Source organism: Cheilinus undulatus, linkage group 10 (genome assembly GCF_018320785.1).
Source record: "Cheilinus undulatus linkage group 10, ASM1832078v1, whole genome shotgun sequence".
NCBI lineage: Eukaryota > Metazoa > Chordata > Actinopteri > Labriformes > Labridae > Cheilinus > Cheilinus undulatus.
The window spans coordinates 8841887-8857197 of record NC_054874.1 but is presented as its reverse complement, the minus strand read 5'-3'; the positions used below and the strand labels follow the sequence as shown (position 1 = coordinate 8857197).

The 15311-nt window shown below is 38.8% G+C and overlaps 1 protein-coding gene across 5 annotated transcripts; it reads right to left on the bottom strand.

Annotated features, from left to right (window-relative positions):
- Window positions 1-1758: 1758 nt before the first annotated feature.
- On the bottom strand, window positions 1759-14966 carry rab41 (RAB41, member RAS oncogene family). 5 transcript variants are annotated; one of them, XR_005992450.1, is made up of 9 exons: window positions 14776-14966; window positions 9597-9655; window positions 9457-9510; window positions 9074-9179; window positions 6761-6872; window positions 6242-6335; window positions 5756-5849; window positions 3907-3973; window positions 3644-3711 (listed from the first exon to the last, which is right to left on the bottom strand). XR_005992450.1 is itself a non-coding variant. In XM_041797347.1 (8 exons), exons 1-8 carry the CDS (start codon window positions 14852-14854, stop codon window positions 3647-3649), a joined length of 636 nt encoding a protein of 211 aa, XP_041653281.1. In that variant the 5' UTR covers window positions 14855-14966; the 3' UTR covers window positions 1759-3646. The 5 variants fall into 5 exon arrangements, 4 of the variants coding, with proteins under 4 accessions (XP_041653281.1, XP_041653283.1, XP_041653282.1 ...); XM_041797347.1 differs by lacking the exon at window positions 5756-5849 and having other exon boundaries at window positions 1759-3711; XM_041797349.1 differs by lacking the exon at window positions 6242-6335 and having other exon boundaries at window positions 1759-3711.
- Between the last annotated feature and the right edge of the window lie 345 nt (window positions 14967-15311).

Genomic DNA, 15311 nt, shown 5'->3' with positions numbered 1-15311 from the left:
TGCTATACTGTACTATTTTATATTATTTAGTTGCACCTTAACTTGATATTAATATTCATTCTTACCAACTGAGCTGTTATCTTTTTATCTTGTTTTACTTATAATCTTGCTCAACACTGCATATGTAACATACCATTCTACTTGACCTCTTTGCACTACCTCATGTTCATGGCATAACACTTCTCTGTGAACAACTTGCTGCCAACAAGTGTACCATTTTACCTACACAAACACGTCACTTTGTTTACTATCTCTGGAAAGGAATGTGAATTGTATATATATGTACTGTCCCTTATTTAATTTAATTATCTATTTAAGTTTTTGTTTAGTTATTTGTTCAATTATATTATATTTTTACTACCGTTGTGTTGGTGCAATGCCAGAACTCCCCCTCTGGGGATCAATAAAGTCTTATCTTATCCTTACCTTATCTTATTTGAGTTACAGTGAGTAGATAAATTACTTGTAGCATTTAAGAACAGTTAAAAAATTAAGTAAAGTTTGTTATTAGTACAGTAAAGTAGATTCATAAATGCATATAAGAAATGAGACATTTTACCACAGAGAGCCTTCTTGTAGCTCTGAGTAACAGTGAATAGATTAATTACTCACAGCATTTGAGAATGGTAAATAGATTTTAAAACATTTTTAGGACAGAAAGTAGAGTAATCAGTGCAACATGCATATGAGTTGTGGCATTTCACTAGAGAGCCTTCTTACAGCATTAGTTACAGTGAGTAGGTAAATTACATTTTTTTTATAATGGTAAGTAGATTAAATTAGTTCTTAGTAAGGTAAGTAGATTAATTAGAGCAAATATGTGTTTGAGGTGAGGCGTTTAACCGCAGTGATTTAAGTTACAGTTAATAGAGAAGTGAGTCTAACTGTGCATTAGAGGTGATCATATTACCACTGTGAGCTTTCTTACAGTATATGAGATACATTAATGTAGGATGTTTTACATTAAGCAGGGCTAAGGTGCCTGATAGATTTAAGTTCTATTTACTGACACTCTGTGACTGTCGAGTTTATTTTCTTTCAAAATAAAAGCAGGTCCATATCCAAATAGAAAGTCCATTGCCCCTAGTTGACTAGAGTTGATTTCAAAGATATCAACCGTGATTAACTACAGAAATTCTGAGATTAAATGTAACTGACAGCCCTACTTCTGTCCCTCAGTATTGCTGTTTTCTCTTGAAATTTCAACACTTTCAAAAAGTTGGAAGTGAAAAACGTGGTTTCTCCTCGAATTTTGCACTTTTCCTGTCTGATCCAGTACTGTTCTGTAGATAACCAATAACATGATCGAGCCCCCTTTCTTAATTTTTTTCAGAAAGCTCAATAACATTTGACTGTTGCGAAAAAGCATGTTCCTTCTGAGTCACACCTTCCTGCTGTAACATTTCATGCTTGTGCTGCACTGTCCAATGAGTTTCAGTCTACATTAGTGACGTGTGACACATGAACACACCTTAAACTGACAGGTTTCTGTGCTTTTGTCTTCTCTTTTCAAATGTGTTTATGTGGTATTAAGCTGTCAGGGACTACTGATGACAAATCAGCCTGTATGGCTAAATTTGGCACATTTACATGATGGCCTAATTCAATGACTGTGCATTATTCCTTTATAGATACAATAAAACCTTCAGCACAAGTCCCGTAAAAGCGTAACGGGATGTTTGATCCGTGGAGTTGAATTAAAATTCAAAGACATAGGGGCTTTGTTTACAAAGAAAGGCAACACAATCGTTAATTTTGGTGAAATATCTTTATTTTATTCCATGTGATAGGTCTACACTTGTGTTTCTTTAACTCTCCTTTTTATACATCAGATAGTAATAGTACATTATTCACACAAACGTTGCTAAACACGAGTAGACAGCATATTTCAAATGGACAGACACAATTCAGAAGAGCACAAAGCTGAGTATTTAGTCAGTGACGAGTTATAGAAGAGCTGCTCATGTTAAAATGGTTGTTCGACGTAATTAAATACTTATATTTTTAAATCCATTTTTAAAACATGGACTTTCCAAAACAAGCTACAGCAAATGACCAGTGTCTTCTGTTGTGCTATGGCTAGTTAGTTACACTGTGAGTGTCTGGAGATGGTGCAGCCTTTACCTGCGACTGTAAACCAAGTTACTGACCACACGCTGCGTGAAGTTTAATTTTAGCAGTGTAACAGACAGGAAAACCCATAATCAGGTCTCAATGTCGCCTTTCTGTAGAGCCCCAGCAGACACGCAAACAATAAATAAAATAACCTTTAACATGCGTGTCAGCAACTGTACTTTTGGTCAAGCATACGTTATCTGTATGTCCAAGTTACAAAATAAATAAACACATAAAACCAATAGTCCTACACAGGCAAGAGCAGTACAGCAAAGGATACTGCAGCTAGCTTCTCTGCGCTTTTTTACAGCAAGGGTGTTAGTTAAGCGTTTTAAGCCGTATCTGAGGACGAACTTATCTACCAGCTCTACAAAACAACTAGTGAAGCCGTAAGCCAGTCAGCAGGCTTCTTTCTGTATTTTACAATATTGTGGCTTGATTCAGTGCACAACGTTGGTGAACAAACAAGCAAGGCATCTGTGTTCTTATCCATAGAAATCCTGCATGGTGAGCATGCTGTATGTTCTTGCAATAGTGTCATCTACACAACACAAATTATTGATGAGATGGTGGGTCATAACGACCAAAGTGACAACTTTCCAACAGCGTGGAAAAACTAAACACTTGTTTCTTTCCTACATCGGGGCGTCTAATAACTGAAAACACCTCCTCAGGCTTTGTTAGTATGCGTGCAGCTAACTTTACAACATTGGGAAAGATGGTTGCTTTAGTTTGAATGCAGATAGCTAGTTTTCTAGTTAGTAAGTTTCTAATAAACCTGGGATGGCTTCCCTTTCATAGGATCAGATTTATTTCCTCTTTATTTGGTTACACATCCCTTTTGCAGATTTAAAAAAGTCTCAGATGATTTAAATTTGTTTATCCTGCCAACACACTGGTGCATTTGGCAGTTTAAGCCAACAGCAGGTTTAAACAACACCCATTGAAAGGATTATTGGCCAACTAAGCCTAATGAAGATACGCAATTATGTAAATTTACTGGTAAGATCCTGTCTCCACATCCTCAAGATAAAAAAGGCAAGAAATAATCCAAGAGATAGAATATTTTGAGGCAAACTCTCCATTAAAAATAAAAAGTTAAATACAAAGGGCTGAAAACTCAACCTTGTAGAGTCATTTAAATAATCCCAAGCAGTATTACTTTACATCAAGGACAAGAGTAACAGCACTAGGAATCCAAACTGTGCAATAACTCATGAGCAGTTAGCTATGTCAGTCTGCAGTCCTAATATAATGCCATGCAACTGGATGAAAATCTGAACATATTTAAACTATTCCTCATTTTAATGTTACCTTTAAACCTTTTTTTCTCCAGATAATCTGTATCAATACAGTAATGCACATCCACACGGTTACTCTGAAAAGTCACTGAGTTGAGAAGGGAAAAAAAAAGAAAAAGAAAAAAGACAGGTTCTCCATCCTAGTGGCGGTGAGCCATGGGTGGAGAGAGTGGCCACTGAGAGACAAGCTGTTGGTGTGGAGGAGACAGGCTGGGTGAGGGTGAGGTGTACTAGCAGGAGCAGCTGCTCTCGGTGACAGTCATCTCTGGCTGTTTCTCCAGTTTGATGTCGATCACTGAGAGGAGTTGGTTAAGAAACATCAAGGATGATTGTGCAAATTTCACTTCTGTATTTTCTGGAGTGTTATCTGGCTGCCATCTCATCTTCTCTGTGCCTGTTAGCAGCTTGTCTGCTATTAAGGCATTAAAGTGGTGGAATTAGACTGTGGTAAGACAGCAATTTTTACTAATAGCAGCTTTTAAAAGGATACTGTCCTCTTTGCTTTTCTCTGGTGTGCTGTCCATCCCGGGCAATGCAGCAGCAACACGGCGAAACAGCTGCAAAACAGAGTCACGGGAATTAAAGAGATGAAAAAGCTGAAAGATCCCTCTCAGGAGGATTATTGCAAGTTAAAGTCGGACAGGGTAGTTTAGTTTATTGCCATATTGATTCAGAATCAGCTTTACTGGGCAGACACGCCACACGCCCCCGCTATGACTAACTGCTTCTACATTAAAGAGTAACTAAAACCTCAGACAACTTTTTTCCAGAGGAATGTATAAGGAGACTCACAGGTCATAAGGGGGGCGGGTCAAAGAGAGTGAATCATATCTACATGCCGGCTCTCCTTCAACTAGAACTTGAAGTATGAATGTGATAACATGCCAAGAAAATTTGACACACTACAAAAGTGTTTGTTGACCCTGACACTAAAAAGTCAGGGTGGACTTTTGACGTTAAGCTGCTATGAAGAAGTTGGGCCAAATTCTAACTGAATTTGTGTAGTCTGAGCGAGCCTTTAGAAAGGACATATTTTACCTTTGTAGGACAAATTTATATTGGTCTCAGAGGTCCCCAAAACATGCTGGTGAAGTTTGTTGCTGAAAACACACTCCAGTATTGGATTTTTGCATGTCTAAAAAAAAAATAACCCTTGTTTTAGCCCTGCTCAAAACGAGCTGTTTCTGTGTCTGTGGCTTTAAATGTTCATGAGCTGTCTGACTCCGCCCCTCTCAGGAAATTGATGTGGCTTAATGGATGTGGCTCAGTTGAGAGGAGGATCAGGAGAGGAGGGCGGAACTTTCTTCAAAGCGGGGAGGGCAAACTGAACCTGGGGGCGGGGCTAACTCCCCACATGACATCATGAGGGGAAAATCTGAGAATGGCTTGTTTGAGCAAACATTTTCTGAAAGGTGAAGAAAGAGAAGGGGAGGGGGGAAAGAATTTTTCTGATTCTTGGGGGGATTGTGAGAGGCCAGGGGCACATATTTTTGTTAGAAAAGCCTGAAAAAGTGATTTTTGCATAAAGTGTCCCCTTTGAATGCCTAAGTTTTATGGGTAATGTTGAGTGCAACCTATTGTCCATGTCTAAATGCCTTTGTTCTTTCCAGGATAGATGCTCCTCAGCTGAAACTCTGAGGTTTAGTTACTCTTTAACTAACCAGCTAGAAATGAAGGTATTCAACCATATTGATGAACAAGCTTGCAAACAAGGTCATAATGTAATTCAGTTCATTCATTTGCCCACAATACTTAAATAAAATCAGAGATATTATAGGATAGTATGAAACTAGATCCAAAAATACATGATGTTTAACAGATTTCTTGTATATATACAGACGAATCAACATCCCCTATAATTAAATGGGCTTTTAAAGTTTAAACAGAAAGTGATCCCAGTTATTAAAAGTCCCATCAAAAACAAAAATATTTCAGGCAAACCACAACAGGCAGTAAAAGCAGTGATATAAAATGTGATTGTAATTACTAGTTTAGATAACAGCATGAAAGTGAAGGTTGTCGTGCCAACTCCTCCACTCAGAAAATGCATTTCATTTTACTAGAAACGTTTTGAAAAGCTGCAAAAATTCTAGTGAATCAGACATAGAGCACTTGAGCAAAAATAAACTCAGTAGCAGTAATCCTGTGCAGACCAAGAAAAGTGAAACTGAAACATCTAAAGGCAAAGCCTGTGGGAGGAAAAACACGACTGATAACAAAATGTACTGAGAAGGCTCAGACATATCGTGTTTAGCCAAAAGAAGAGGAAAAAAAGTTGGAAGAGGTGCGGAAGTGACTGCAAAATTAGCTCAACTACCTTTAGAGATCAGAGTCTCTACCTGTTTGACATTGTAGCCAGTCTTTGCGCTGGTTTCAATGAACATGACATTCAGTTCCTTAGCTCTCTGCTCGCCCTCCTCCGTGGTGATCTGTCTGCTCAGGTAGAAGCAGAGGGGGCAGGGGGAGGTGGACAAACGGACAGATATGGACGAAACAGAGAGGAAAAGGCCCAAAGGAGAAAGAAAAAAACAAAGAGCTCAACATAGAAGCTTATATTGGGTGGAAAAGAGAGAGGTTAGTTTAGTAATAACACAGACAGACAGAGAGGAAGACAAAGGGAGAGATGCTGCTGTGCTGAGTAAAGATGAGGCAGCAGGAAAACTCCATTCATTCAATCAACGGCCATACTGATCCACATAATGAATTCATGGAGGACTTTTACATCCCAGATGGAACACGTTGACTCTTCCTGACCTAAAGGATCCTGTTCCTGTCAGGACTATTTGTCAGTATTACGCCTGCTGTTGTTGCTGCTGGACACCAACCTGTTTGACGTTATAGCCAGCCTTGGCACTGGTCTCTATGTACATCACATTGAGCTCTCGAGCTTTCCTCTCTGCCGCCTCTACAGAAACTTGCCTGCCATCGTCCCAGGAAGGAAGGGGAGGGAAGGGGAGGGAGTGGAGTGGAGTGTGATGTTGAGGGGAAACACACAAAAAAAAGAATAAAAAATAAAAATGACATGGAGAAAACAGAGCAGGAAAGGTGAACAAAAAAGTAGAGCAAAAAAAACTGAAATATGATCAAATCATAAGAAATGAAAATATCCAAATCAAAGTACTTGAATAATTTATAAAACAGCTGAAGTGTGAAAAACACCAAGGGATGACAAGTCAAAATTGGATGAGATGCACTGCAGGGAAGAAAAGTGGGATTCCAGGCTTTGGCAGTTTATATACACTAACTCTTAATGCAAACCATCCTTATACATTTTCAATAAATCTCTATATATAACATTAAAAACAGTCATAACAGCCATTCAGACATCTCGCTCAACCATGTACCTTTTATCTGCCAAGTCTGTTTTGTTCCCAACAAGCATGATAATGACATCACTTCCTCTCTCTGTTCTAACATCATCAATCCATTTTGATGTTTGCTGGAAAGAATTAAGATCTGTGGATAACAAAAAGAAAAGTTTAAATATAAACAACATGTAGCAACACAACATCTACAGCACTTTCAGAAAGTATTCAGACCCCCTGCACTTTTTTTATGTTGCATCCTGATACTACAATTGTTTAAATTCATTTTTATTCACATTAATTAACATTCAGTACCCCATCAAGACAAACTGAAAACAGAGTTTTAGAAATGTCTGCAAATTTATGGGAAACAGAAAACTGAAATATCACACTGACCTAACTATTCAGACCCTTTGCAACAACACTTGAAATGTAGCTCAGGTTCCTCCCATTTTATTTGATCTCTGCTGAGATGTTTCTACACCTTGACTGGAGTCCACCTCCAATCATCACCCAATCACACTCTGAGTTTTTTTCAAAGCCTCTGCCCTTTCCCAAATTCTGTTTATAAGTGGTTTTCCAGATGGATGTGTGAAACAAATTCATCTGGTATGCCAGGTTAGTGGATCTGGGGAAGGCTAGAAATAAAATTCTGCTGCACTGAAGGTTCCTAAGAGCACAGTGGCCTCCATAATTAAGTTTTCACAACCAAGACTCCTCCAAGAACTGGCTGCCTGGTCAAACAGAGTAATTGGGGGAGAAGGGCCTTAGTAAGAGAGGTGACTCTGACTGAGCTCCAGAGATTCTGTGTGGAGATGAGAAAAGTTCCAGAAGGACATCCATCACTGTAGCACTCCACTGATCTGGAGTTTGTTGGCTGGCTTTTATGTGTTTTGCACCGAGGAAAAGCTTCTGTGTAGCCACTCTGCCATAATAAGCCCAGATCAGTGGAGGGCTGCAGTGATGGTTGTAACCTCTTTTACTAAGGCTCGTCTTCCCTGATTGCTCAGTTTGGCTGGGCAACCAGCTCTTGGAAGAGTCCTGGTTGTGCCAAACTTCTTCTATCAGAGAACTCTGGAGGCCACTGTGCTCTTGGGCAGCAGAAATTGTTTTGTAGCCTTGCCCAGATCTGTGCCTTGCAGCAATCCTGTCTCTGAGCTTTGCAGGCAGCTCCTTTGACCTCATGGCTTGGCTTTTGCTCTGATATGCATTGTCAGCTGTGGGGCCTTCAACAGAGAGGTGTGTGCCTTTCCAAATCATCCAAATCATGTCAATTTACCACAGGTAGGCTCCAATCAGTGTGTAGAGGCATCTCAGCAAAGATCAAGAGAAATGGGAGGACCCTGAGCTAAATTCAAATGTTGCAAAGGGTCTGAATACTTGTCAGTGTGATATTTGCCAAAAAAAAAAAATCTGTTTTCAGTTTTTCATGATGGGCTCCTGAGCGTAGATTAGTGAGGAAAAAAATAAATTCACATGAAAAAAGGGGGTCTGAATACTTTCTGAATACACTGTATGCTAAGCTAAATTCTGCTAAGAGTGTGCACAAGCAAAGAGTACTGTTCATGAAAACGACTGAAGATGTTAAGTAAGCATTAATAAGATTTGGAGTTACTGTGTTAATAAGCAATAGTAATCAGGTGACAAGCTTGAAGAAGAAAACTATACTCAAAGAGATATATTAGGTTATAAGCAGGAATGCATTAAGAAATAGCCATGCCAACAAGTTTACTTCGAATTGCTCTAGAGAAAGCTTAAGATTACAGCCCTGACTCACTGGTGATGTCATAAACAACCACGGCAATGGTAGAGTCACGGATGTAGCTGGGAATAAGGCTACGAAAACGCTCCTGTCCAGCAGTGTCCCAAAGCTGGAGTCGGACCTGAGGATTGGAGCGGAGGAGAAGAGAAGGACAAGGAGGTGGAGATAAAAGATGGGAAATTTGGAACCAGAATGTGCAGAAGAGGACAGACATAAAGGTACTGCAAGCCAAGCAGCAGAGATGAAAATGGTCTTTTATGGAGGAATGACCAGCATGCAAAAGAAATGAAAATAGGAGGCCCAGATGAATTATTATGTCCTGCTGCTTTAGCGAATCTCTGCCCATGGGGTTCCATTTAAATACATTTCTTGTTAAATCTTCCATGTGCCTCATATGTTACAGCATTTAGGAAGCACAGCCCCCTCTGGACATAGCTGCAGAAACTCTTTAGTAACACTTTGGTTAATGCAAACAGTCTGAATTATCATGCCATCCAGTGGGGTTTGCCATGCTCAAAGATGTTCTTGTTTGTTGCCCTTTCACAAACTGAGTGAAGGACAAGAAGGTGAGGCAAGGCCATGATACCTACTGGCTATGTCATAAACCACCACAGCAGCAGCTGAGTCGCGGATGTAACTTGGGATGAGGCTGCGGAAACGCTCCTGTCCGGCTGTATCCCAGAGCTGCAGCCGAATCTGTGGCCAGCCGTGAAATGAATGAGTGAAGGTGGGAAGTGGGGCATTTCATGACCCAGGCAGGGGATGGAAGGAAAACAAAAACTTAAAGTAACAATGGGAACTAATAACATGATTACAGTCTGACAAAATGAACAGAAAAGTCTTGGAGAAAGTAAAAACAATGTGAAATGGTAAAAGGGGAATAAATGGTGGCTACAATATTTTTAGCAAATGCAAGCTCTTAATTCAACACCAATGAGTATGATGACAAACGAAGTAAATATCAAGGGCTTACCGTGCGATCTTCTAAGTACATGGTTTTTGATAAGAAGTCAATGCCAATTGTTGCCTGTGTAAAAAATACATGACATTAAAACAATGATATACATAAGAAAAAAATAATTGTATCTGACCACACTGGTTAATAAACATTACCTGATAAGTGTTGTCAAAACTGTCATACATAAACCTGGTGATGAGAGAGGTCTTGCCAACTGTACACAAACAAAAACAGGTAAGATCATATCAGTGCAGGTAGAAAGTCACTAAACACGTTTACTCAGGTCACTGTAACTGGGCTGAACTTTGGTGAGTACATTACAAAAGTTTCAACAGCACCAGTTACTGAGCACGAAATAACAATACCTAAAAGGCAAAAAGAGGAAGTCCTAGCTTCTCATAGAGTATATGGCCAGCTGCTTGTTTTATAGGTAAGATGTGGCGTTCAGAATAGGGCTGAACAATTTGGGAAAATAATCTAATTGTGATTTTTTCCCCCCAGTGTTGTGTTTGCGATTTGATATGCGATTATTCCTTAACTTCCCTATCGAATGTGTTTTCCAACAAACACAAGCATTAAATTACTCTATATTATAACCAACATAATATTAGATTAAACAAGGACTGAACACTTTGAAAAAATATACATATCTAATTCTGATGATTTTGACTAATGTTGCAAATTGGATATGAACTGTTGTGTTGAAAGGAATGTTCTTTTTTTTTGTCATTCTCATATTTAATAAAAAAGTGCAAAAATGAAGAAGGGATGATTTTTGTGGACTATTCTAAAAAAAATGACACTTGAATGATTGCATGATATGTAGTGTGTAACATCTCTGCTGCAAAAAAATGTTTAAAACTGGCATTCTGCTACAAATGTCAGGTTAAAAAAGAATTGCACCTTCTGCAATTTGAAAATTGTAGCAGGCCACATTGCAATTTAATCTAATTTTTGATTAATTGCCCAGCCCTAGTCCCCTTACAGCACTTACCATTCACCCCTTTTCCCTTCAACAAAGCACTTGCCCAATATTTTTTGGAGTTCCCAATAAGAGGGTATCCCGATTCTTGCTGGGACGGAAGGGTACGGTTAAATGCTAGGACTACTTGGCTCTTCAAAGTGGGATTTTCCAGGAGAACTCTCCAAATCAGGTGTTATAGGAAATCTCCCAGAATGCCTTGTGAATCATCAGCAAGATTAAAAAATGATGACAAGAATTGAATATCATAACCTAATGTTGATACAATGCGTTATGGTTCTTTGATAGATTTCACCGAACAAATTCCAAAAAGCATGAGACACTATTGACCATAAACAGTTATCTAAATGACAGAGGTGCAGTAGCTGAGGACTAGCTCATTATTGGCTATCCAGCTATTTAGGGTACATTGTACAATTTATGACTCAAATTCTACATTTTGAAGGTTATGTTGGGGGGGGGGGGGTCTGCAATTTGAAAATTTACTTGGACCATTGTTGTTCATACATATATATATATATTAACGATATGCATTTGGTTTCAAAGTTATTGAAGTGTTTATTTGCAGACAACATAGCTACCTTTTGCAGTGGGGAGCATTTGAAACAGCTTCTGGATACATTCGAGAAAGCTGATAAATTATCACTTTGGTAAAACAAAATACATTATTCTTGGATTTTGGGTATCCCACCCCGATTATAAGATCAGAATAAATGAAGCTGAAATTGAAACAGTATGTGAAAATACATTTTAGGTGTAATAACTGACAGTAAACTAAATTGGAAATCACATATAAACGATGTTTTAGCATAGCCACAATATCAAGATCTATTGCAAATCTGTATGAAACTCAAGATTCCTAGAGTCAGAAAACTAAATCTACACTCTCTATGACTCCCTCATCCCATACATGATGCACTGTGTAGAGATTTGGGGAAACGCCTATAAAACAACCACAAATTCTATTTTTCTATTGCAAAAAGGAAGAAAATAACAGAAGAAATTTAGGAACAGTCAGTACAATCTGAGAGGAACATTATTTTTCTAGAACAAAAGATACAAACTAATGTTTAATCCCCTTGTCAGTCAGTTAGGGGTGTGATGTGGATGTGTGAACCTGTGTGAACTTATTACATTGTAAAAACATGCAGTACACTGGTCAGGCTCAAAGACTGTATAAAAATATTTCTATTATTAAGTTAAGTTAATATAAATAAGCTAACATGCATTTATTGTCACTGGTGGATAATAATAACAATGCATCAGCATTGTTTTTGCTATGAATTTATTTATTTAATGGTTATGTTATTGTGAGGTAAGAGGCAGTGGTTTTAATAAGCTGTAGCTTCAGCCTAAACCCTTTTGGTTATCTTAGAAATACAGAAATTTCATTTTGACCTTGTTAATTGTTTTGTTTGTTGTAAGTGAATGGAAATAAATTTCTTTCTTTCATTCATTCATGAGGTATAATGAACTTGAAGGTAGAGAAGGGAAGGGAAATAAGTACCAGTACCAGTTGAGAACTGGTTCTATTTGGTTCAATCCATCTACATCATTTACATTTAATCTCAACAAGTCCCTTCTTAAAGCCTTAGTTCCACGTGCCTTGAAAAACACAGTCTCATGAGAGGCAAGCAGCATAAACCAGAATAGAGAAGTCGAAGAATAGACATGAGTGGAAAGTCACAAAAACAGACTAAAGTGGCCGAAAGTGAGGCTTCATTTCTCAAAAAAATGCTGGGAGCAAGGCAATGTCCTGCATGCAAGGCATGCATCTTTTTGCAAAAGAACTGTTGATTTCAGTTTATTTTATATGTCCAGAGGTCTAGGATCCAGAGACTAGTTTTATAGATCTTTTAAGGAAAATGAGCAGAAGTATTGTATTCAAGCTGAGAGACTGAAGATCCAGAGAGCAGTTTGTTTTAACTGAGACAATTCCAACAAAAAAGGAGGTTTTTTGCATGTTGTCCTGCTACACACTCATGTTTAACATTTTTAGTTATCAAAACTGTTTATTAAAGCCAGTAATTGAAGTATGCTTGTCAGTGACTCGCACTGAAGGTGGCATACATCTTGCTCCGTGTTCAGAGAAAAAGAGACTCAAGAAAATTTGATCTGGTAAAAGGGAAAGCCTATGTATTTGACTTTTTCCAAATATGAAAGTTCGCAGGAAAGAATAAACAAGTACCCTGAGATAAACCTCCCATAGACAGCGTTTAAAAAGGGCAGAGCCTTTGAAAAAAAAAAAAAAACTTGGAGGGTGACTGGATGAACGTTCTGTCTGTCACATCTTTGCAGGCCAATCAAAGCAACAAAACACGTGACGTTGTAGCCATTATGAGGTGCGGCGCTACCAAGGAATAAACTCCATAGAGAGCTGCATAACGCGAACCATGGAGACTGTAGTCATGTCAGTACACAACTTTTGTCGTTTTTGAAAAAAAAAACAACAACTCAATGCTGGTCTTTGTTTTTCTTTTAACGAAGAAATGACGTCAAGTTTTGATAAAACTTGTGCTTTAGCCGCATCCACACGAATGTCTTCTGCCATAATTGCACCAGCCTCTTGTCGCTGCTTGCTTATGTCACGACTCTGTTGCACCCGAAAGTACTGCCCCTTGACGCTGATTGGTCCTGCCACTTTCTAATCGGGCCCAAATTGTTCAGACAGGAGCTTTGCAAGATGGATTCACCATCGAGAAACACAGAAACGTGTGAATCCACCTGCTGTGCAAGGTTAATCAACAAGGGAATTGATAAAAAAATTGAGTCGATAAGAAGAATCAATAATGGTATTGCTATCAATAAAATCTTATCAATTCCCATTCCTACTCAAAGGGCCATTCCATTTTGCAGGGATAGACTTCACTACTACCCCTTGTAACTCTATTTTAAGGGACGAGGGGGCCCTTAAAACAAGGGGTGCTGTTAAGCTAGAAATTAGAAGAGCCAGAGTTTCCCCATTACATCAAAAACTTGCAACTGTAATGCAGTTTATTGGAAATAATTACCTTTATTTAAACTGTATGGTCAAAGATTCAATATCATCTTTTTTCACAAAAAGGACATAAATATTTTCAACCTCCTTAGGTATCAAAAATAACTCCTAAGAGCTTTGAGTAAAAAATTACATGTATTAATTGTCACTTCTACCTCAGAAGATTTATAGAGCAGTAATTTTACTTTCACTTAAAGACATTTTAACCCATATAATTGTACTTTCACTTCACTATAATACTGTTGTACGTTTTCCACCCATGCATATCAGATGATTTAACATCTGCATTCAACGAGGCACAACACTAAAACGTCAGTTTTGTACTACAGTGTGAAATTTATCAATATGTCTCCCTAACAGTACATGATGATGAGTAAAACGCTCTCCATCATTGATGCAATGTGGACTGCTGAACCCACACGCTGAGCTGGCAGTATGGGTGGAGCTTCAAAATTTAGAGAATAAAAATGGTTGAACTTTTCTATTTCGTGATGGGAAGCCATAATTACCGTACACGACCGTTTTCTCAATAACTAGTCCAGTTTATCGATGTCAGTCCAAGAGAGCTGACGTTAAATGGTCGCACAAAGGCCGACTTGGTTTAAACGTTAACCCTACCCACTAGCCGACGTGGCTCCGCAGGCAGCTACTGTGTGAAGCTAACAGCTAGCTAATGAGTAACAGCCTCAACTTACAATGAAGAAACTGGTAACTTTGTTGTGCCGTGACATAAATAACGTGCTTTCTTTGAAGGCTAGCAATTGTTTGTGACAACTGACAGCCACTTTTCATTCAGGTTGTGTAAACCATCATTTTCTCTGCCCAGCACTAGCTAGCTACTTTACGCTAGCTAACGGCCAGCTAAAAGCATTTAACCGGCTGACGTTACCGTTAGCTGCGGTTCAGCTGTAGTAAGATGATGCCGATGTATCACACACTGATGGCCTCGAGTGGGACAAAGCTAACTACGAACAGGCGTGTATCTTGATAAATTACAACCATTATTTCTACGAAATGGTTGCTCTATATGTTCTTGAGCATTTATCTTAACGAGACGTGATGCTTGGTTAGCATGATATGTCGTAGCTAGCTTTGCAATGACATCATTTCGAATAAGATAACGGATGTTTTGTTAATATCTTCTTAAGACATCCAATTCTCTCTGCAGTACTTTCTAGGCACTTCTGTGTCTAAATACCGGTGCTGATTTCCATCATTGACGGTTGTTCGGGGGGCAACTTTATCCCGCTAGCCAGACAGCTAGTTAGCTATTAAATCTTAGCAATTTCTTCTAACATATTCATAGCATCCAACCAAATCAGCCCTCGGTTCAAGTGAACTGTCCTCTACTTACCACTCTGTTCTCCAAGAAAGACAAGCTTGAACTTTCGGAGAGGGTTGCCAAACTCTCCGCCGCCGGTCGTGGTTGACATTTTGACAAAAAAATAAACAGCTAACTAGCTGACTTGGCTAATGATGTGATGTCTAGACCGGAGAGGACCAAGTACTGTATCTTTATCCTGCACTAGCCAGCGCTATTGTTTTCTTAAACCTACAGAAGAGAAATAGCGCAACCAAGAGGCAATCACGGTGAAACTACAGACCAGCAAAGGTAGTGAAAACTGGCATCTGCACATATTTTCATTGCATTTATTGCTATTTAAGTATGTGTCAAACACAGAAATGTTTGTTGGACGTTGGTAAGTAGAACGAGAGATTATTCCCTCGGCATATTGAGTTTAAAGCTAAGTCCGCCTAGCTAACCACAATTAGCACACTGATGCAGAATGAAGGGTAGGAATTCAACAGTAAAAACTTTATTTTGTCGCGCAGTGGTGGGAAAAGTTGGCCTCATTAAAGCCGTGTACAGCAAATTCAGGAAAAGATGGG

What these genes read in the sequence shown, in the direction of transcription:
- rab41 (XM_041797347.1), bottom strand. Translation starts at nt 14,854, where the DNA reads ATGTCAACCACGACCGGCGGCGGAGAGTTTGGCAACCCTCTCCGAAAG. An exon ending in TGTACTTAGAAGATCGCACG is followed by an intron (nt 9,180 to 9,456) that starts GTAAGCCCTTGA and finishes GGCTGGCCACAG; the next exon opens with ATTCGGCTGCAGCTCTGGGA. An exon ending in CTGGCTATAACGTCAAACAG is followed by an intron (nt 3,974 to 6,241) that starts GTTGGTGTCCAG and finishes TCTGTTTTGCAG; the next exon opens with CTGTTTCGCCGTGTTGCTGC.